This window comes from Chlamydotis macqueenii, chromosome 10 (genome assembly GCF_036417535.1).
Source record: "Chlamydotis macqueenii isolate bChlMac1 chromosome 10, bChlMac1.mat, whole genome shotgun sequence".
NCBI classification, from domain to species: domain Eukaryota; kingdom Metazoa; phylum Chordata; class Aves; order Otidiformes; family Otididae; genus Chlamydotis; species Chlamydotis macqueenii.
In genome coordinates, this window is record NC_141565.1 from 10,103,237 (window position 1) to 10,126,228 (window position 22,992).

The following is a 22,992-nucleotide window of genomic DNA, read 5'->3' on the forward strand; positions in this document are numbered from 1 at the left end:
AAAAGTGTATTATTGCTGCTAACATTATGTGTACGTATTTTAAAAGTAATTTCCCTGGACTCCAATAAAGTGTTCTAACAGAGTTTTGTTCTCTAAACAATTTTAACCCGTGTTTTGCCTTTTGGGGAGTGCTTTTGGCCCCCAGGCAGCACAGAAGAAAAATTGCTGGCTAAGTAACACCAGATGCAGGAGAGACTGCTGGCCGCTAGAGAGCTCCCAGATGAGAAGGGCTTTCAGGCTGGAGTACAAATGTGTTTTGTAATGAAAGCAGAAACCCTCTTGTACTTCAGGACATGGGAACCAGCCATGAAACACAGAAAGGTTTCTTGCTTGCGCTGCAGCGAGAGGCGTCATTATCCGTTAACTACATTTTTCGTACTTGAAATGAAAAACCCCAAAGCTGCACTCTATCCTGAGCAAGGCTTGAGAAAATACCTTAAATGTTGGCCTTTAAGTCAAGTCATGTAGTGGGGCTGATCTCAGGGGTGACTGCAGAGCTGCCACAGCCCTTCGATAAGGGTGTCTGTGCGGGGAGTACGTGCCGGCCGTCGTCTCGCGTGCTGCCAGCGGTGAAGCCCCGAGGATGCTGTGTGTCACCTGGAATTACAGCGCTGCAGTCAGAGTCTCTTGCTGTGGGGAAAAAGGGCGGGGAGGCACCTCTCCCCTCTCTCTCCCCCTAGTTGGGCTTCTCTTTCATCGAGGCTCCTATTACTGGGGACAGAAGATGCCTTTTGTGTAGCTTGGGGTGCCTGGGTGCACAAGGGGGTTGGCCATGGCGTGCACCCGTAGTCCTTTGGGAATCACCCAGGGAGGAAGAGACGTTGATGGGTGCATCCACCCTGGAGCAGCTGGCTGAGGTTCATGTTATTTGTATAAATTTGTGTAATGTTTATGCTAAAATGCATCAGATTCACTCAAGGGCCCAGGCAAAGCCCCTGCCCCAGGGAGCTCACAAGCGAAGCCCAGATGCAGGGTGCAAGGTGGGACGTGCTGATGTTGGAGCCATGGGTTGCAGGAGCCTTGTGTTTGTCCTTTGCTCTGAGCACTTCGTCACCAGCGACGAGGACCAGTACAGACTCCTGCGGGTGTGTGGGCTGATGCACTGGAAAGGATGCGGAGATTAAGCAGGCGTGGCAGTGCTGCCTGGGCCAGTGTGCAGTGTGCCTACAGGGCACTGCAATGTCCCGCTGCGCGTTGGGTCTGTGAGACACCGTCCACCGCGGCTTGGCCCTGCTGCCTTCCTGCCAGCCCCATGAGATGCTCCTGTCCATGCCATGCATGGCCGTTCCCGTGACGGCCTGACCTGCAGCCTGCCCACCCAGCATGTCCTCCCGCAGAGGAGTCTGGGATGTGTCCATGCCTGTCCCTTTCCTCCGGCTGCCACCACAGCCATGTGTGACAGCAGCTCCGAGAGCAGAGTTTATATCGAGCCATGATTTCATACCTAGCAAGCAATGTTTGAAAAACCCTTCACCACGGCCAGACTTAGCTCCAGGCTTTCCTGGGGGACAGGAGCCCCAAAATTCCCATTTTCCAACTCTGAACATTCTGTGTGGGGCACGTGTGGTGGCTCAAGGTGAGGGCAAGCCTGCAGCAGAGGACAGAAAGCAGCACCTCAAAACGCAGAAGGCATTTCCATTGCTCAACAGCTGTACAGCAGATCAGTGCAAGAGGAACATGGAGGTCAGGGCTGACATCATCATGTAACCTTTTTATGCATCTTACTGGAAACAGCAGTATTTTGAGTTCCTGGTGGCTGGCCCTACCCCACCCTGGGTGTTTTGGTGGCACTGTCTGCGGGGCCAGTGCCAGCACACAGGGAACTGGAAACCCAGTGGGCTGCGAGGGCTAAGCAGGGGCATCTTCTTCCTTCTGCTCCTTCATGAGCAAGCACAATTTCATCTTGAGCTGGCCCACCAAAGCCCATCTCAATCCCTGGGAACCTCTCTCTGATCAAAGTAAGGAGGGAGGTGGGTGCCCAGGAAGGGGCATGGCCAGGCTGGCGGCTCCTGGCTGCAGGCCCAGGGCTAGGATGTTTTAGGGCCACCTCCCAGCATGTCCTCATAGATCCAGGTTTGTCCTCTGCCAGAAGGGATTTCCACCCCCTGCGATTTCCCAGGGGCTTGATGAGAAGGCAAAAAAGTGCTGTCAAAGGTTTTCCCCTTCCCTTCCCAAGCATAAGCCCCTGGGGTCCCCAGGGGGATTTGGGCAGCCACAGGAATGCGTGGGAATATGGGAAGCTTCGGGATGGGGCTTGGCGGGGGTGTAAGTTGTTAAGAGGAAGGTTTCACCATGGGCTTCTCTGCAGCAAACTCACCCCCAAGTCTCAGAGTAAAAACCACCCACGCCAACCCCTCACATCCTGGTTGCACTCAGGTGCACATCCTGTTTTTTGGCAGCCTGGCGCAAGGGTGTGCTCAGAGTCCCTGGCAAGGGACGAGCACGGAGGCGCAGCCAGCCCTGACGATATTTTGCCTTCCAGGGCGTGAAGGAGTTAAATTTTTCAGATGGAAAATGAACTGAAGATCAAACCAGCAGCCTGGTGACCTCCCGCTGCCGGAACAGCAGCGGCTCCCAGCCCAAGCCCGGCAGTTTCATCCATCGGCTTGGCAGGGAGCGGTGGCCGGTAAGTGCGAGGGGTGGCCATGGTTGGGTGTCGCGCGGGACCTGCCCTCAGCTCCAATGGGACCCCTGGGGCTGGGGCAATGGCGGGGCGCGATGGTCCGTGGGATGGAGGGTTGTCCCAATCCACTTCAGAGGGGATTGCTCAAAGCGAGCTTGTCCTAACAGCGCCTGGGGAAGCGCAATTTCTTGCCTTTTGGGACTGCCAGGCAGCAGATCCTGAGGCTTTGGGAACAACACGGTTTTGTAATTGAGCTCCTTGCATGCAGCAGGGGAGGACGTTGTAGGTTTGTTTCTCCCTGATGAGGAGGGAATGATGGGCATATTCTTTAATCCTGTCCTCTAATGATGGACAGTTATTTACCAATAAATGCAAAAAGTGTGGTGTGTTGGTTTACAGTTTCTGAACAACGAAAGATCTCGGTATAAATAGAAATTGGCTTTTTTTTTTCCCTTGAGCTGAAAACATCGTGGTTTGATTCAAAGTAATATCAGGCATAGGCTGTTGTGCTAGATCTGTGTTGTCTCCCTGGCTCTTCAGTTTACCGAGCAAAAGCAAACACTCACTGGTTCAAAGGCACTCTGTCAGTAATGCAGGTGTTTATTCTGCAGTAATAAAGTGGTGCAGTCTTACCTAGGATTTGCATAAACATGTATCATATTATTTACATTGTAAAATGTAATGATTTTACATTATAAATAATTCCTCTTGTTCAGAAATCAAGGCTGAATCAAAACTCACAATAATTTCCGGTGAAGAAACAAGGATTACACTTAGTTCAAAGAAAAGCAAGTAGAACCACATCCCTATTAAATGAAAACTGAAGTAGTACGTTGTTCCACACGTCCTGAGAATACCTTCAACCCTTATGGCGTTCCATGTTTTTCCTTAGAAAGAAAACAGAATATATTTCCTTAAAATCTGAGACTTTTTATTTTTAATTAAACTGATCGCGGGATGGTGTCTGAAGGAGGTTGCCGGGCGGATGGCTGCTAAGCAGTGGTTTCTGACCAGGCGAGTGGAATTGCAATCGCCGTGTTTCAGAGTCAGAAGAGCTCAGGTTGCTCTTTACTGGCCTCCCAGTCGCTACAACCAAATTCCCACAAGGTGTTTTCTGGCCAGAGATGAGGCTCTTGATTACAGAAATGCAGATTTCCTGGTAACTGCGTTTGATTTATTCTCTGTATCACGAAGGGCAAGTCAGTGTTATTTTTTGGAAGCATTAACTCTTCCAAATGCTAATGTGTGGGGAGAAAGGAAACAGCAATTTTAATTTTCTCTGTAACAACAGCCCGCAGGAACGTGCTTTGCAGCGAGCGCAGCCTGCCAGTCCTCCTGCCTCAGCCCCAGCGCCCTTCCCAGGGGCTGCTGGCACAGCCGGGGACCCCTCCGCTGGCCATCCGAAAACCAAGCAGAGGAAGCAATAATCCGAGCAGGGGAAAGGAGGCTGTGTGATATGATAAGAGGGGAGCTCAGAAAAGTCATTAGTAGAAACACAGCAGGAGCCCCACTCCTGAGGGCACCCCAGAGACAGCCTGCAGCTGCTCAGCAAGGCCAATGGGGGATTTGGGGGCATCTCCTGGGGCCAGGCAGCACCTGGTGTAGGTGATGTTGGATGGGTCCCTGCTGTTTTGTCCCTTAGGACAGCCAGGAAGGGATGCTGGATGCTATGGCTTTTGCCATGCAGCTCGTTGGCTCGACGCCTTCCCGCAGTGGTGGGGTTTGCCCTGCCGACGTCCCCGTCTGCCCTCCTTGTGCGTAACTGACGTCACACGAAACGCCCGTAGGCCGACTGTAATGCGCCCAAGGGGAGCAGAACCTGCCCGGGCTGGTGGGGTTTATTCAGCAGGGACTTGACGCTACTCCCACCCAAGTGGATAACAAAACTCCCATTGATATTTTTAATTTATGTATGACTTTCTATGGACTCTGGATCACCACTGCAATCGTGCCCGGAGCGTGCGTGTGCGTGGGGGTGCACGGTGCAGCCGTGCAGAGGAGTCTGCTGTATCCTGTTTTTGTAAAGGGCTTTTCCTCTTAGCAGTTGTAGTGAAAACAAACATGTGGGAGAACAATAGGAATTTTTTTTTCTATTTTCCTCTACATTTTCGAATACAATAAAGCAGCCTATTAAAATAAAATAAGGCGTGGTGACAAAAAAAAAGGGATACCTATATGTTAATGAGGAAAATAAACCTAATTACATGAACGTGCAATCACAAGCACAAAGGTCATTTGCCTTCCTGATCTCAGCCTGTGTATTTGCTGTTGAAAGCCCATTTGTTAAATACCTTGTGAAAACAGGGCACTGGCAAAGCAGAGCAGTTCCTGTGTCACAGAGCTGCTGTCTGCAATAAAGGAGGGTCGGCTTCACACCCCAGAGAAACACCCTGGCGCGCTGCTGCCGGACCTCGCTGTCTTCCGAGTCCTCATCTCAGCAGGGAGCAGAGGGGAGTCTGCAGAAAGGATTTCCTTTCTTCGGATAAACCGGGAGGTATTTTATTTGTTGTGTCTAAAATATTTTGCAATAAGCGAGTAAGAGTAATTCTAGTTCCTGTGGAAATGGATGTAATAGTAAGACATTAATTCTGTCTAGGAGTAAAACTTGGGATCAGTGTTCCTAGGACAAATTACCCCCAAGGAAACAGGGACTGTGAAATCAGTGACGAGATACGATGTCACAGGCGGGACCACCACCTGAAATTGTTCCTATTTAAATTACACGTGTTTTAGAGAAACATCTGATGTTGATTTTTCCATGAGAGAGGTGGAGGATCTACTGTAGTAAGCGGAAAGGGTACAGTGAGTTGCTCACAAGGTTAAGTCGCTCCTGTTTGCAATTACATTTCCCTGGTGCATGGCTCTGCCTGGCTGCAGCTTTCTGGCTGAGTCCTTTTCCCTCTGGGGAGGGAGCACCCCTCGCCCCCACACTGCTCTTCCCCGCAGCCCGTGACTGCGTCTGGCTTCCAGCTTCTCAGCACCAACTCGGGCTCCTGAAGTCGTTCGCTACAAGATGGGTTTTCCGTGCCGTAGCCGTCCTCCTCGCCACTCTCCCTTTTCTTGTTGTCTTTTCTGGGTGGCAAATGCCACACCTGGATGCAGCTTTCCGGTATGCTTGTATGGGATAAGATTATTGATGCCATTAACAAACTTCAGTATTCTTCTGACAGAGAAACTTGCACTAGACTCAGAAAAATACGAGATAAATTTCACTTTTGAAACAGAGCACATCCATGGCTCTCCAATATTGCAGACTTGGGTTTGCTTTGTGTTCGGCTGTCACCAGTTTATTAAGCAATCGCCTGTTGTCACTGCTGCCTGGAGCGTGGCTGCGTGTGGGCACCAGGGTGGGGACGCCTGCCTGGCCCGTCCATCCATGGGCGGGTCAGAAAGCCTAGGGACACATAGATTTCATCCCAGTGTGCGTCGTTTCTCTGGAGATCAAAGCGCTTTGTGATATAAATACGAATTTGAAGGGATTGTTTAAAGGATGGGAGAAAGGAACAAGGGTCAATAGTGTCATAATACTGGACTCAACATTATTTAGGCGGTAACATTTTGGATTTATTTTGAAACAATGTATCCTTTCAAGAATTGGTTTGCTTTTATTCTGTTCTAACACATAATACAAAGTCAAAAAGAACAGTTTTGAAGTGCTTGAAACTGAGGCAAGCAGCTTTTTACCATCCTCCTCCTGAGAACCGTATGTGTTGGGGTTTTGGCTCCAACTCATAGCAATGCTAAATTTAAAAATCCTTTCAAAATAGGGCTCAACCTTTCTCACAGCTCTCTTCATAAAAAGCTGAATGTTGAAGCGATAATGTTCTGAACAAAGAACACTTAATATAAACATTTAGTTTGTACCAAATAAATTAAATTGGGTCTTACAGTCACGTTACTGGTGACAGCTCACACAGCCTGCACCCTTCCCCTGTAACGCAACAGAATGAAGCAAATATACATCGTTGGGAAAAATTCCTTCTCTTTTGTCAAAGAGCCCAACTGCTGTCAGCAAACATATTGTGGGAACATGAATCTGGAAACAAACAGATCATTAGAGGGTGAGTTAAGGTTTTGTGATTTAATTCTAAACATGTTGAGTGAGGGAACCAGAGATATGCAATGCCAGGAAAACCAAGCAGCAGAAGGGTTTTTTTTCCTCTAATGAAAGCTGGTATTTTTATTGAACACAAAGTGCTTTGGGTGGCAAAGATGGTTACATATGGAAAATATGAAGTTCCGTTTGTTCTGGAGAATTATGAAGATCACTTGATTAGAAGTAACATTGTGCCGATGCAAGTTTTACATTTTTTCCTTTGTGGAAATTATTAATCCATTTACAGAACTTTATTAACAAGGTACAACCATTTTCTGATGTTAGAAAGAGAATGTATATGAAGGAGCTCTGCTTGCACAGAAAGTATTGACTTGGGCTTCTGCAGTCACATCTTTGGATTACATCTGTGCTTTGCTCTATGGCAACTGTAACGGGGCTGAGAAAATAAAACGCCTTCCCCGTTTGGAGCGTTTGTGGGAAGAGCCTGCGCCGTGACCCGGCCCTTCAGCTGTGCTGTCTGTGGTGCGGTCAGGCTTTCAGTTATTTAAATGTTGAGTTTTATTTGCTGTCAATTTTATAGCAAGGCAGAGGTTGATCAATAATTCCTTCAGTTTCCTGCCTTCTCTCACAATGCTGGTTCAAATCGTTATTAACAAACCAACCCCCCTCCAAAAATCCCCAGCCAGCTCTGTGAACACAGCCCTGTGCTCAGGGTAGCAGTTACGGGGGATGCATGGGATGCACTGATGCTCGTCTCAGGGTGAAGGACCAGCTTTTTGCTGCCCTTCTTTTTGGCCTAGGAGAGAGCACCAACGCAGGAGTGGGCTGTGAGAGCACGGGAGCACTGCCGGGAGATGTTGTGCTGCAGCGAGAAGATACCAGATGACGGTTTCAGAAAATCTGCCCGTCGGGATCTGAGGCTGCGTTCAGAAGTGGTAACGGCCGGGATAATGTGTTTGTTTATTGCAAACAGGCATCTGCAGTGGCCTCAGAGGTCTGCATGTCCGACCGCCCTGCTACATGCATCAAAACCCCCATGAAAAGTTTCAGCCCCCAAATCAGCCTCCAAAGCCAAACAGTGATGGTATCACATTCGCTTTTCATTTCTGTGTGGGCACCATGCCCGGGCAGTTATAACACAGCTGATTCTGATTTTCATATAGTTCATTGTTTACTTATGACTTACTATAAAGTGGAGCTTGTCTTATTTATGAGCAGCCATGAAGAGATGGGATTTCATCCACTGGGTGATGACTCATTCATTGGGTTGGACTCTAGCTCCTCATACGTGACATACTGTTGGATGAACAGCATTTCTGCGTGAGCCTCAATTAAATGCAGTGAATGGAAATGATTAGTAATTTGTTTTTAAAATCATGTTTGTAGTTGGAGTTGCGCTGGTTTGGCTCCTGGCTTGTTCTACCGATGTGCACAAGGGCAGGACGCGTGGCTGTGCGGCTACGGTGGAGAGGTGATGAGCAGCATTTCAGGGTCAGACGTCTAAACGCGTCAGGGGCGAGTTTCCTTTGTTTCTGTTGCACAAGGAAAAGCTTTGCAGCGCTGGAGTGTTTGATACTTTCTATGAACTTCAATGACTGCAACATTTCTCGTGCTGCTGCAAACAATTTGAGAAACTAATTTGTAAAATCACTCATAAAAATCTCATGTTCTTTCTGCAATAATAAAGCTTCTCAGCTGGAAAAAGAAATACAAAACTTCAGAAAGAGCAGCTCAGCAGGAGAGTACTTCAGCTGCTCTCGTCTCGGGCGTGCGTTCCCCTCCCGTGGGTGCGTCATGCCAGGGAGTTCGGCAGGAAGGATTCACACACAGTCAGAAATATCGCCCGCAGTAACGCTCAGCTACGTCAGGAACATGAAAAGCTTTTTAGAACCTTTTCCCTCTCCTGCTCACGGCTCTCATGGATGGGACAGGTACCAGGGGAAATGCTGGAGGAACTTCATCGCAACGAGCAGTTGTTACGGCTTACAAGTTTTTGCAGCCAGGAGCCCTGCCAGCAGAAATTTATGCCTCCATTTCGGCAGTAACGAGGCTTCCCAGGGCTTTCGGCTGGTGGATGGCTGGGAGGCAGTGGCAGGGCGTGTGGGGGACTCGCCATGACATAACCGCATTCCTGCGACATTAGGAGATATTCCCAGGCCGCGGCAGGGGCAGCACATCCCCTTCCCTGCCTCCAACCCAGCCGTGCTTCAGCAGTTCTTGAGGCTCAGGGAAAGCGAGTGAACCCTTCGCCTGCGGTGGGTTCGGGCGATTTCCCTGCTGCAGGGTTGTGGGGATTTTTATCAAATTAAACTAATAACTTGGTTCGCGGGGGCTCACCTCATGCTGGAGCTGGGAGAGCTGGCCGGTGCGCTGCGCCGAGTGGGGCGCAGGGCAGGTTGAGGGCCAGCCATGGCAGGGCCACGCGGGGAGCGTCCCGCGGCAGCGGGCACGGCTGTGGGCGCTGGCAGGGGCTGGCTGGGCTGGCGGCAGCCGTTGGCAGCATTGTGAAATGTTTTACACTGGCAGGCTGAGTCCCGCGTGGGGCACCCAATGGTGGCCATTGCCTCGCCGTGCCCCGCCCGGCTGTACGGCACAACCGCGGTGCACAGCTTCATTCCTAACCCTCAGATAATTTACAGGCTTTTACCCAGCCCTGGTTTGAAGCGCCCTTCGCAGAGCCCTCTAGGGCAGGGATTGCCTTTACTGCATCCCTTTGCCTTCCAAGGCCAGCGGCTAAACGGACTTTGTGCTCATTAGTGTTTCTAACAGTTATCAGAGGGGTTGGGATTTGCCGGGAAGGGAAACTGTGAACTTCACCAGCCACTGCTCTCCTGCCTGGAGTCTTCTAGGCCGGAGAACAAATGACGAAGCTGTTTTCCAGTTGCACTTCACCAGTTTGCAACCACTTCATTACGCCCCCCACTTTGCGACTGGAAACTTGCTGCTGTCAAGGAACCAGGGAGAGGATTTTTGCTTTGCAGAAGGAAAATTTGCTGCTGCTGAGAGGACTGTAGGAAAGAGAGTGGGCCAGAGCCTCCTCGAGTTTGTGTGTGGCTGGACACACCACTGCCGACGCTGGTGAAGGAGTGGGAGGAAGGCTCTGGTAGGGCTTAACCAGCTGTCACAGGGCAGGGCGCAGCTCATCCATCTGTACAGAGTTCCCGGGCTGCGGCCGCAGCGTGATATTGTGCCAGCCAGGCACTGGCAGCACCAGTGGGTTAACAGCCAGATTTGTGCTTTTTCTCACAGAAGCGAAGGCTCTCGCTGCAGAGCCTTCCCAGCTACTGCTCCCAGAGAGACGGAGATAACACAGGTGTGCTGGCGCGCGCCCCGCTCCGCCCGACGCTGTAAGACACAGTCACAGCAGGGGCTTGCCAGCCAGCACGGCTGGTGCCAGAAGAGCCAAAGTCCCTGCAGAACGGAAGGAAAGATTTCCATACAAAGTTCAACAGAGAGGAGATAGATCCAGAAGATCATTGCTGTGTGGAAAGCAGGAGAAGGGGGCTTCTTGTGGGTACACCTGGCCTTGCTGGCATGGGTTGCAAACCTGGGGAGGGGGTTGTTCTGGTCCCCAGAGGGGCTACTGCCACCTCCCTCCACAGGCTGGAGCCTCAGAGAGGCCGGGAGCAAAAAGGGGCCATCAGAGGGGCCTGGGCGGCCACGGTGCTGCACCCGTGCAAGCAGCCAGTGCCCCTGAGAGGGCAGCGGCGATGACCCAGAGCTTTGCGAGGCTCCCGCAGCTCTGCCCGGGCACTGGTGGGGTCCCAGCTGCCAGGCTCACACGAGACTCCCACGTAGCACGACTGGCCCCAGCTGGATCGCCTCCAGCCTGCTGCAACCCGCGTTATCGCCACGGCTGTAAAGATAAACCCACTCACCTGAGGCTGCTGTACTTGTATCTCACTCGTCCCTCGCCCTTCCCTAACAGCACCATTGCGGCAACGGGGCAGCTGACACTAGGGAACAGTGACCACCCTCAAAAAAGGGTCTCAGGCCATGCCCCAACCCTGTTCCCCTGTTACATTTTGCTCTTGCTCATTCCAATTAGCAGGACTGGCCTTGGTAGGGCTCCTTTTTTCCCCTCTGTGTCATACCAGCCTCACTGCTGATGTTTTAACCCGCGGGGAAGCCCGGTGCGTACGGCTTACAGAGGGGAGGCTCCTTGCCGGGCGCACTGTACCAGATGGCCGATGTGAAGTGCAGTGCCAACTACTGCAGCATGGCCGAACTGCCCTTGGAAATACATCGTTCTGTGGTTGAAAAGGATCTGTTTTTACTTTTTGATCCTTTCCAATCAGACAGCGCGTGACTGGGCTCATTCTTGCTGTTATTTCTGGTTTCAGGTCTCTGCCAGGCACGCAAGGAGCAAGAGGCACCAGCTGCCCAGCTAGCTCCACCAGTAACACCTTTCTGATGCCATCTTCTCCCAGTACCATACCTTTTATTGCCTTTTTTTTTAGCTGGTGATTTTGGAGCAGCTTTGCAAAAGCTGGGAATCACGGTTACCCTTGTTTTACAGTGAGACAAGCAGGAACATGGGAATCACAGGTTTTGCCCTATGAGACAAGAGCAGAGCCAGAGCAGGGGGCCCCGCGGGAGAATCTCAGAGTTCTTAGGAAAAGTTTGTACCCAGAAAAGCTCCAGGGAATAGGTAAGGCACAGATTGTGCTGTGGGGATGGGTGATCTTCTCAGCTTTCTTCCTGCCCTGTTTTCTCCCTTCTGGGGACTCCAGTTTCTCCAGCCAAACCCCGCGAGCCCTCCCTGGACACGCAGACCCCCAGTTCCTGCTGGGGTTTGTGCCAGCACTCACAGCCCAGGGGTTCCCGGGCTGCCGCCCTCCTCCCACCCATTCTCGGGGTGGCGTCTCCCATTATTTTATGGGACAGTGGCAACACCCTGCCCTTTTCCCCCGGCTGGTGCTTCTTGCACCCGCGCACCCGCCTCCGCCTTTCCTCCTCGCAGGGTGTTGCTGGGCAGAGCTCAGCCGCAGGACATTGTTATGCTGCAATATATTAACGGCAGAACTGACTGACAGCTGCGCGGGAGGAACGATGGCTGGAGGCTGGCAACTGCTGGCCAGGTCCAAGTGCTTTTCTTCCACCCTTTATTGTTCCTGATTCTCACCCAAATCAATGTGATGCTGCCCACAGAGGCATCTGCCATTCCTTCTGGTTCTGCGACATGTTTAAAAGGTTAGCTCCCTTTCAAGCAAAGAAATGCCCTCAAGTATATGGCCTCACACACACAAGTGTTTATGGAGGAAGTTAAATTCTCTAATTGCTTGGCTGGATTGAGACCAGGCGGCCAGCGCCGCACCGGGCTGAGCAGGAGAACAATGCATGGCCCTTGTGCTCTTACGTGCCGGCCAGGGCTTATCAGCCCGTGGAGGGGCTAATAAAGCAGCTTTCAAACTGAGTCAGTAGACTTAAGGCTTGTCATGCAAGATTTCTGTCTGGGAATATTTTTGTGAGAAATGTTTAGAAAAAAGAAAGGAAAGTGACTTCAGCCTTTTGCAGAAAGCAAATCCATTTAAAGTCATTTTTTGTTGATTATTCACCATCATGAGAACATCACAGCGGAGACGGTCGATACGAGCACTGCATAGCATCATGCCTTTCCTCTGAAACAGCCAGGATGTGTGTGTTCTCGCTCACCCCATGTACTGGCATCCTCATCTGTGTGGCTGCTGCATCCTGGGGAGCATGCCAGGAGAGCCGAACGACCTCCCCCTTGGCCGCACGTAGGTCAACAGTTTTGTTTATGTCACACAGAAGGGCTTCGGTTTGCTTAAAAAATATACACTGTTCCCCTGGAAAGCGTTCCTTCCTACGCTTCATCCAGCTGTCCCAAGGAGGAGCTTGGCCGCTCCTCTGCAGTCAAACACAACTATTCGTCTGTATCCCAGGTTAAAGCAACTCCCGAAGAGTAACCAGGGAACACCTGGAATTTCTGCAGTCCATGAGCCCTGGCAGATGTGAAATGTTTTATTCTGGTTTTACACCGTCACTTCTACAATCTCCACCCCATGGAGTAAAAGCATGAGAAAAGAAGCTCAAACCCTGAGAAAAATGGGTGTGCCACCTTAGGAAGAGAGCCCTGGTTGCTCTGGATGCAAACACAAGCAGTAGGTAAAGCTGGAAGTAAGCACAGAAAATGTCTAATGAGGACCGTGCCTGCGGTATCTGATACGGGCAGGAAGCTGTGATTAGCTGCATACTGGAGCATTGTGTGGTTTTGTATAGGACCTGACTTCCCAGGTCATGAAATCAGATCCTGAGTTATTTTAAAAATGAGTTGCTATTTCAAATTATTTTTCAACTTCGTGTTTGATATGTCAAGTCATGTTTATTTGGGTAAGCTATGTTTCGCTCGGACACCCACAGCGCGGCCATCGCTGCGTTCTTGGTGCTCGGCAGGGGCTCTGGCTGAGAGCAGGCGCTGCCGTGGGGATGGCTGCACTGCCAGGCACCGTCCCCAGGTACCAACACAACTTTCATTTGGATTTTGCAAAGAGAGAGATGCCTATCCATGGCTGTGAGTATACACAGAAGACGGTTTTCACTTAAAACCATCTTCACAAATTAGAAATAAAATTAAACACCCTGTGGCAGTTTATCAATCAGAAAAATAGATGAACCTGGAAAAACAGATGAACTTCGCAGCATTTCCATAGGAACAAGCAGCGAGGGTATTTTGGACAAAGAAGCGAGGTGAATTCCTGAATGAGACACATTCCCAGGGAATGCCCTGTCCTTGCTCTTCCAGCGTGTGCTAAATGGATGCCAGTTTGATTGTCTCCCCTGATTTCTGCTGCTCCAGGATAGCAAAAAGCACAAGCAGCCTTGCTCCTGCGCCATGTACAGCCTGTGTCCAAACCAGAGCTTTAAATTCCAGCTGTGAGTCTTCCTGGGATCCAAAGCAAGAGTGGCACTGTAAGTTCTGGCAAAGCACTGTTTGCCAGATGGATGGCTGCTTTTGGCACCAGTTTCAGCTTCTGAATACATATCTAATGCAGCAAGATACAGATATATATACATATAATGCAGCAAAACCTCTATATATACAGAAGAAAAATCATATTCTTCCAGACACAGATTAAAAGAATGCCCCAGACACAACTGCTACTACAAGCAACTGTTGCCTAAATAGACCTTCGAATGACAAATTTCAATACAAATTCCAGGACAGTGTCTTACATTTTCAGCATACTTCTAGAGATTTCTGCGCCTAAAGACATCCCTCTGTCCAGTCTGGGCTGAACTGCTGCTGCGTGCTTTCATATTGCTGTCTTTCCTGGATACCAGAGGTAGGAGGAAAAAGAAGATGGAAAAACTCAGAACAAGTTGTATCAAATGTCCTAGCCAATATTTGTTTAATGCAGAACTCCTTTGCCTTCCACAGAGCTGCTGAATAAGGAAAATGCAATTCATGACGCAATCCATTGAATTCATGCTTTGACTTGAATGACTTGTCTCAGTTTTACTTTGCTTGGTAGCGATCATGGTAACAAAAGGAGAGGCTTAATGACTACTTCATCAATCAAAAAGAAACACTTCTATTGTCTTTTAAAACGCAGCAAATAGTGTACGAAGGGAGGAAAATGCATGGGGTGTTTGGAAAGCTTTGACGCGGGAGGCTGAGCGCTGCTCCCAGGGACCCGGCTGTGGTTGCTGTGCCGGGATCAGTGCTGCCGGCTGCGCGGTGATTCCATTTATGGTCACGTAGTCACCAAATCCCATCGAGTTACGGTGCACGCGGCTTCTGAAAAAAACCAAACTTTAACTAGTTTGAGCCTCAGCTTCTCTGTCTTTAATGCTGCTGGCTGAGTGCTGGGTTAGCAGACGAGTCTCCCTGCGGCGCTGCGAGGATTAGCATCTGCACAGTGTTCTGAATGTGCTATCATTTATTTTATGGCATTTGTTGTGCATGGCTTTTGTTGCAGTGCACAATGCTGTCCTGTGTTTGGATAAGGCTATTACATGCCAAAAACTTATAAATATTTAAAATCTCCTGATAAATTTCTAAAGCTAGCTGGGTGCTGTAGCCCATGGCCCAGTTATTCCTTTTCCAAGCCATTGCCCTGACAACACCCAAGCTTCAACAGCCCCAGGGTACAAACCCTCAGGGTGCTGCGGCTTTGACAGGAGACTTCAGAAAGGATGGAGGGATCTTGCTGACTTTTCACCACACATTTCTGCTGAGATGTGTTACATCTTCAAAGTTGTTTGTGTGGGGTTAGTTGTAGTGTGGGAAAAAAAAAAACCATCAGTGCTCCTCACGTATTAGCAGCACCACTGAAATCTTTAAAAGATGACATTTCTAGTTGGACAGGTCCTCAGAGAAAAGTCCTTCCACCTGCGAAGACTCAGCCCTGAATGCTCAGCCATGGCCCATTCCTGCTCTAAACAAACTGTGCAGATATTGGATTAACATTTGATATTAATTCTGATTCTCGTCCTTTTACGATCAAAGTAAGCTGTTGCTGAATAACGCATGGAGCAGAGAGCACGTACAGTGCCCCAAATGGCCGTGATCTCTCACAAATAGCCCATGATTCGGAGGAATCCAAGAATGTATCATCACATGAGACCATGATAACGTTGATTACCCAGAAGCAGACCTCAGACTTCATTAGTCACCCCATCATGCGCTGCCTGTCCACTGATGTCAGGGAGGGCCCGCGCCGCCGCGCCCCACACCCTTCTGCTTTTGCAAGCCAGGCTTGAGCAGACCTTTCCTGGGTGAAACAGCCGGTGGTCAGAGCTGCTACTTCCCCTTACTACTAGGATGCTCCAAAAAACTAATGGCAAGTGTCCGCTGCAGATTCCCACAGTACGCTTCCAGGGCCCCGAAAGATGTGATAAATAATCTGTGCTGAGATTAAATTTCCATTAAGGATTATAACGGATTCCAGCAAGAGCAGCAGCAGACCTGTAAAGGCCAGCCAACTTTTATTTAGGTTTACAGTTTAAACTATGTGCCTAACTTTTTTATTCCTGGACTCCCTGTAAATTCACAGAGCCTAACGCCATATTCTGGTTTAAGAGACATTCTTCAATGTCTTTTTGCCAAAAATAGAGAAACCAAATGCCGTTGCAATTCATTCCATTTGTCAAGGCTCTGTTTTCAAACCCCAAATATTCAGAGCAGTTCTATGATAAAACAGTAAGCATGCGGCAGTGGAAGACCTCTGCTGCTGAATAAATGGGGTCTTAAGTCCAGCCTTGCAGTGAATTATCATGAAGAGGAGGGAAGAGTATTTTTAAAACAGTGGAAAAAAGTTAATGCTGTGTTTTTGCAACTGCTTAAAGAGAACCAAAAAAACAATGACTGTGTTCTTCCTTCCTTATATCTGCATCTAGTGAGCAAAGGAAGAGCCAGGATGGAAAGATCCTCGTCATACAGGACAAATCAGAAGAAAAAAGTATTTGCCCCAGAGCGCAGTGTTGAAATCTCCCTCCCTTTCAGCATATATACACACGTCCACGCAAACATCTACCCGTATATTTATACACATAAGGTATTTCTGCAAGGCATACATGAGTTCATCTGTAATAATATACAGTACCAGGATGGTATTCCAGCAAGTACAGCTTCACGGGTTAGCTTGTTTTTACTTCTCCTGCTGATGAAACTTGAAACACATGTTCACTTGTGTTAAAGTGCCTTCCAACGTAATTTCAAAGGGAATCCAGTTTTTCAGGCCAAACATGACCCCAAGAAGAATCTGATCACTAAGCAGCACACGGCAGAGGAGGACAAGGCGTTGGTGCCGGAGGAGCTGCCAGCACACTGTCACTGCCACAGCGGGCGCCAGGCTTGTGGCCAGGCAGCTACCAGAGACGGTGCCTCTCCTGATCTCGAACACGCGTGCAGGCGATGGGGTGCATGCAGTGGCTGCCCTCCTCTGCTGCCCATCATACAAAAATGTGGCTCAGACCACAGCTGTGAATTGGAAGGAAGGAAGGAAGGAAACAAGATCTGTTCCTCAGAGCAGAAATTTTTTTTTGCCTTTTTTCATTCTCTTCCCATAAAGCAGTCTTTGTTTCCCAATAATCATGAAAGCAATCAGGATGCAAAAGGCTGAATTCTGTCAAAAAGCCCTGTGATGGGCAGGGAAGGGCAGCTGCAACATGCTGCTGCATCCAGACCACCAGCATCCCACCGACCCCACGCGGTCCTGAGCAGCAACAGCCCCAACCACGTCACTGCCCTTCTGCCGAAACTGATGGGGCGAGCTGGGCTCGCAGCTCCGCACCAGCGCTTCGCAGGTCCTTTTGTGCCTCAGTACTGCTGGTGGGATGGATGGATGGATGGATGGACGGGGTGGTGCAAAACCACTCAAAGAAACTGCTGTCCTCGTGTGTGCAGAGCATGTCGTTGCACATTATGTCATTGGGATGAAAATTTTCTTTGCTGGGTCTGTGGAAAAAAAGATCTTTATTGAAAATTTTAGCTAAATATATTAGTTAAAAATGAAGGTCTTGATACTGATTCGCCTTTTTCCTGTTTAACTTTTAAATACTTATTTTGTTACAGAAAAAAATGGCTGAAGCTTCAACTTTTCAGTATGGCCTGGGCACAAAACTTTATTAAAGACAGTGTGCATTACTAGGTGCAGGAGTGGAAAGGAACTGTAATTAAAATGTTATAAGCAATCAGCTAATCCGGAGGTGGAATGGTTGCTAAGAAGTCCCAACCCAGGCCAAAGTCAACAAGCAATTAGCATCTATTAAAAGATGAAGTATAGGATGATGGGAGAAAAGCCCTTGAAAAAAAGGCTCAGCTCCATGTTTCCAGCCTGCTTTCCCCTGGGCTGGACCAGCCTCTGCCGATGGCAGCGAGCTGCTTGCGGAGGCACAGCCTGCCCCGGCTGGGACGGGCCGTAACCGGTGCTGCTCTGTAAATAAAATCCCTCAGGTAAAGTTGGTTTTTATTTGAATCCTTCTTGCTGGTTGGCTCAATAATTTGAGAAAAGGACAGTTACTGCTGTGCCATGAGATACACCTCACCGTTTCAGTATATTAAATCTGCTCTCTGATTTCTCTGGTATTTTTAAAACAGGAGGTGATGCTGCCTATTGGTTGGGAAGCATCCCACTTTACCTCATCTCCGTCTTTGCTTCTTTCTTATTTTCTTGTGAACAAATTTATTTGATAAAACTTACATAGTCTGGGAGAAGATGTTAGGTCACTGGACAGAAACCACAGTGCTATAGTTTAGTAAAGGCGTTAGAGTAAAACTGTTAGAAGAAAATCATTGGAAATCTGCATTCTAATCTAGCAACGAGTGGCTATGGTCATCTTAATTAAACTAGACTTTATTAATTCTGTTGTAATGGGTTTGCTCTCTCTGACAGGCTCCCGCGTCTTTCAGTGTGACGGCCTTGATGTGAGCAGGTACGCACGCACGCACTTCGCCCAACATCGCTGGAGCAGCTCCTGGCAGCAGAGCCAAGACCGTGAGTGCGTGGGATCAGCGCCTGAGGGGAGGGCGAGCGGGTGGGCGCGGGCTTCCCGCAGGGCAGGGACACCCAGGGACGCCCCACGGCAGCTTTCACTGCCCCGGCGAGAGTCATGAGACGTCCGGGCAACCTGCAGAGAGTCAGCGTGTAGCGACGGCAGACGGGGCAGCTCTGGTGACTCTCTCACCAAATGAGTCAGCGGCAAGCCACTGCCTTGTACCTCGGCAGGGAGTGGCACGGCAGGAAATCGGTCACTATAGTGGGGTGGGAGGGTGGAGGGGAAAGGTGAGAAACCCCCAAGAATTCGAGCCTCCACCGCTTTTTGGAGTGTCTCTTTGCGGTAAACGGTTGCTAAAACCGCACACGGGTGCCCAGCACCGTGCTGCCTCTCGGGCCAGCGCAACCAGCCCCCGCTGAGCCAGGCTGCGCCCTGCGCGCCGCGCCCGACGGCTGCGGTGTTTTACAGATGTGCAGCAACGTACCTCTCCCGCACCGCCCCGCCCCGCCCCGCGCAGCGCAGCCCCAGCGCTGGGGTCACCCCCGCGGCCGCAGGGCCCTGTAGGGCACCGTCCCCGCCTCGGGGAGGTGGACGTGGGACCCAGCCCGGCATCTGGGAAGCCCCCCCCTCACCCCCCCCGCAGGGCTGGTGCGGCGGGGCGCGGAAGGCTGATGCACCCGAGGGCGTGCCGCTCCCGGCGGATAAAGGGCGGGCGGCGGCGCGGGGTCCGCGCAGAGGCGGGAGAGCGGCGGAGCAGCGCGAGCCGAGCCGAGCCGAGCCGAGCCGAGCCGAGCCGAGCCGAGCCGAGCCGAGCCGAGCCGAGCCGAGCCGAGCCGAGCCGAGCCGAGCCGAGCCGAGCCGAGCCGAGCCGAGCCGAGCCGAGCCGAGCCGAGCCGAGCCGAGCCGAGCCCCGCGCTCCTTCCTCGCAGGCGAGTGGGCGCGGCCGGGCGGGGCGGAGCGGATCGCGGAGGAGGAGGCGGAGGCGGAGCGGGGCCGCGCCATGAGCACGCAGGCGCGGGGCCAGGGCGGTCGCAGAGCGGCGGATCCCGACGGCGAGATGCCGGCCACCGAGAAGGATCTGGCGGAGGACGCGCCCTGGAAGCGGATCCAGCAGAACACCTTCACCCGCTGGTGCAACGAGCACCTGCGCTGCGTCAACAAGCGCATCGGCAACCTGCAGCACGACCTGAGCGATGGGCTGCGCCTCATCGCCCTCCTGGAGGTGCTCAGCCAGAAGCGCATGTACCGCAAGTACCACCAGCGGCCCACCTTCCGCCAGATGCAGCTGGAGAACGTCTCGGTGGCCCTCGAGTTCCTGGAGCGGGAGAGCATCAAGCTGGTCTCCATCGGTGAGCGCATCCCCAGCGGCTGGGAGCTGGGTTGGGTTGGGTTTTGGTTTTTTTTTTTTTTTTCCTCACTTTATTGGGCTTCCCCCCCCGCCCCGGACCCAGGGTTCTACCGGCCGCGCTCCCCAGGTCTGCGGGGTCAGACGCTGAGGAATCTCTGCTTTTTCTTTCTTTAAGGAGCGAGCTTTGGTCTAAAGCTGTGTGTGCCGTGGGACTGTCCCACAGCCCGGCTGTCAGCGCTCTCCTCGGTTTCTCTCTTAGTCGCTGTTTCCTAGGTGAGGCTTCCCTTTCAGGTCGTTTCCCGGAGAGCCCCAACGCCCTGTGCAGCCCCTTTCCCGCCGAGGCAGCCGGGCCGGGGGTGCCCGGGCTCTGGCAGGGCGCTGGAGCCCGGCTTTTGCGGGGCGAGCTGCGGGGAGCAGCGGGAGGGGATTTTTCTTGCTCGGTAGAGCCCAGTAGATGATGCCAGTCGTTCAGGTTAGCGTGGGCGCTCGCCGCGGTGCGGCTGCAGCTGTTGAACGGGCTGCACATTCTCCTGCACGTTCTCCTTCGGCTTTCTGCTACGGTGGGAAACGTGTGAGGGCCTCTGCTAACGCCCGGAGACGGGGGCTGCGAGCTGATGCCCCCCCCGGCTGTGCACACCGTGCGGGGGTGCGGTGGCCAGGTAACCGGTCGTCTCCTGGGGAGGTGAAAGCCGTTGGCACGCACATCACATCGCAGAGGATCCCTCAGGAATGCGTGTGGTGACCGTTTTGGGAATGGCTCAGGTGTGGCTGCAGTACAGCCTGTAAAGCAGTAATTGGAATGCCTGAGAGATTTCTGGGAAGGAATGTGAATGCCTTTTCTAGCTCTTTGCCAGATAACTCTAATTACTGCCTCCCAATGATTCTGGCCTGGATGAATTGCACAGCTGAATTTGGGTGAGTGCAGCCCTGCTCAGTTGCCTAAAACTCTTGGCCAAGGTGAAAACTGTTTCCTTTCAGAGGCTTTAGCTACAGTAGCAAGAAAGTACAAACTTCTCCAGTTTGGGAGAGACCTATCCCTCTTTGGAAGCCTGTGGCTGGGTGGGCTAGGTGGGTACCCTGTTGCTTCTCTCTGCTGATGTGTAAAAAACAGCTTTGGACGAGTGGAGACTGGGTCTCGAATGGCTGATTATCCTCCTGGGGCAAAACAGCGAACAACTTACTCACAGCTAGGAGCAGAGCTGGTGCTAATTATTTACTGAGATGCATTCCCTCTGCACACAGTGGGGTTTGAGTTGTGGCTGCTGACTGCGGGCCGAGCTTGCTTTTGCTAACATCAGAGCTCACCTTTCCGCCTCAGCCACTGGAATTGCTCCTTACCAGCCGCCACGCTGACACTGTCCGAGTGCTCCCCTCCTATTGTATTGTTTGCCCTGGAAAAATGTTGCTGCTCCAGCTGCTTTCCTATTTATCTGTGGGACTTCCCGAGGGCTGTGGGTTTGGGAGATCAAGGTCAGTCCGGTCAGGCCTGGCTTCCAGCGACTTCCTTTCTAGAAATGCTGCTGTGGCGGCACAGCTCCCTTACAGGATTAGACTGGGCTGCAGGGTGGCCATAATCATTTAAGACTTGGCTAACTGTATTGCAGTTTACTTGCATTGTGTTGGCTGTTTTTAAAAAAAAAAAAAAAAAAGGCAAAAACCAACCAAACACCCTACAAAATGACCAAAACCCAACAACAAGAGGGGAAAAAAAAAAAAAAGAAAAAAACCCAAACAAACCAAAAAACCTGTCATTGAAGCTTTGGAGAATGCAATGGCTGTGGCTGCTGGTGCCTTTGCCATATCCCAGCCTCTGCATGGAGGGGTTTACAGCTCCATCCGTGCTGTGCTGCCAGAGCCAAGTGGTAGCACAGGAGCCCAGCCCTACAGTCCTGGATAAACTGAGCTGCTCCTGAAAAAACATCCTGAACTCACTTTCCAAAAAAGATGTTCAAAGCAAGCCTTGCGGTACTCCGCTTGGTTGAAGGGCGTGAAGCCCACAGCACCTCTCCTGCGGGCACAGCGTCGACTGGGATCACTACCTGCCCCCAGTGCGTTTCTCCCTGCAGGTTCTAAAGAACATGGAGCTTTCTTTTTGTTTCTAGTTTTTAGTCTCTTCTTTTGTGTTGCTGACTAAAGAAGAGGCCATTATGGGGTCTGGAGGTATGTACTAGTAGAGGCTTTTAGGAAGAGAACTTTTATGACCAAGTTGGTGTTTAGGGCCAGCTCTGAGCCAGATCAGCTGGGAAAACCTGACAGCTGCAGCTACTGGATTTCAGGCATTAATAATGCCATCAGACCTCTGCTAAGTGGATGCAGTGCCTGTTCCAGTTATTATTTAACTTCCAGGAATGTTTTAGAAGCCATGTATTATGGCTCAGCTACTGCTGCTGTACTACAACCCCACTTTCAAACCTTTTTGGTAGCAAGCTTTTGGCATTCAATTTTTGTCCATTTAAAATAAGTCTGTCTATGCACAGAGAAATCAGTTTGTTTATAATGTCTGACCACATCCCTTTCTGGATGCACAGTTAGCAGTCCAACCTCTTCTGCTGCTATTACCCCTTGTTTAGTCTCTGCTCAGAGTCTGTTGGTAGTTTCAAGATGCTCTTCTAGATGTGAAGCACCTTCACTTCAGTGCAGATGTGACCACATGTGTGGTCTACTGTAAAAATGACCACAGAGCACATGGGTGCTTTTTGCCATCCAGCAAAGATAGGATTGAAAGCTCTGAAAAAGCTGCTCTTGGGGCAAGTGACTTGAACACAAAGAAGTCTTCTGCTCAACATGAGGTAGCTGCTGTGCTACTCAAGTGTTAACAAGTATTAAGTCTAGCTTTTTTTTTTTGGTTTTTTTTTGTTTTTTTTTTTGTCTGCTAGACTGAGATAATTGCAGATTCCTGGGTGCTGAGTGGCGTGTGGTGTGACAGGCGCTGGGGAGTAGGATGCCAGGAATGCAGAGCACAAGGGCTTTGCTCTTGGCCGAAGGAGCTGATTGACTCCACAGATAACTTTGTACGGGAGCCACATCGTGCTTTGGTAAAAGCTGCAGCAAGTGGCTGAGAAGGGAAGTTGAAGCTAATTTGGCTCTGAGCTTTTTCCTAGGAACCCTGATACCAGGCAATAGGAGTCAACTGATTTAGCTTAGAAACAGAGGACTTCAGTGTCCGAAGCCTGGCAGGCAGTTTCGGGCTGTTTCCTGCCAAATTGCTCCTGAGCCTGCAGCCAGCAGGTCCTAGGTGGATGTTCTGGTGCTGTTTGGTGCCTCCTGGCAGTGTCCTGTGGTCATTGCTTGCCCAGCAGCCCTGAGTCACTGGCAGAGGCAGGATGGGTGCTGAGCAGCTGGCTTGCTTCTTTGGTAAAACTGCAATCTCTGATCAATCTGACTGCTGCAGTCTAACTGAAAAACATGTGGTTTCTCTTTGCCAGACCGTGCTTTCACCAGATAAGTGAGCCAATCTGGCTTGCCTCCCGACTGCAGGGTATACCAGGTGCCAGCCTCAGC

At 50.8% G+C, this 22,992-nt stretch overlaps 1 protein-coding gene across 4 annotated transcripts in view; it reads left to right on the plus strand.

Annotated features, from left to right (window-relative positions):
* Positions 1–4,909: 4,909 nt before the first annotated feature.
* The window catches only part of FLNB (filamin B), an 88,015-nt gene continuing 69,932 nt past the window's right edge, over positions 4,910–22,992 (plus strand). For 2 of the 4 annotated variants that reach the window (XM_086756020.1, XM_086756019.1), the window contains exons 1-3: positions 4,910–5,117; positions 18,041–18,142; positions 19,073–19,492. In XM_086756020.1, coding sequence (XP_086612146.1) covers positions 19,144–19,492 — 349 coding nt within the window. In that variant the 5' untranslated portion in view covers positions 4,910–5,117; positions 18,041–18,142; positions 19,073–19,143. The remainder of the gene's footprint in view (positions 5,118–18,040; positions 18,143–19,072; positions 19,493–22,992) is intronic. The other 2 variants (XM_086756016.1, XM_086756017.1) reach the window with 1 other exon arrangement.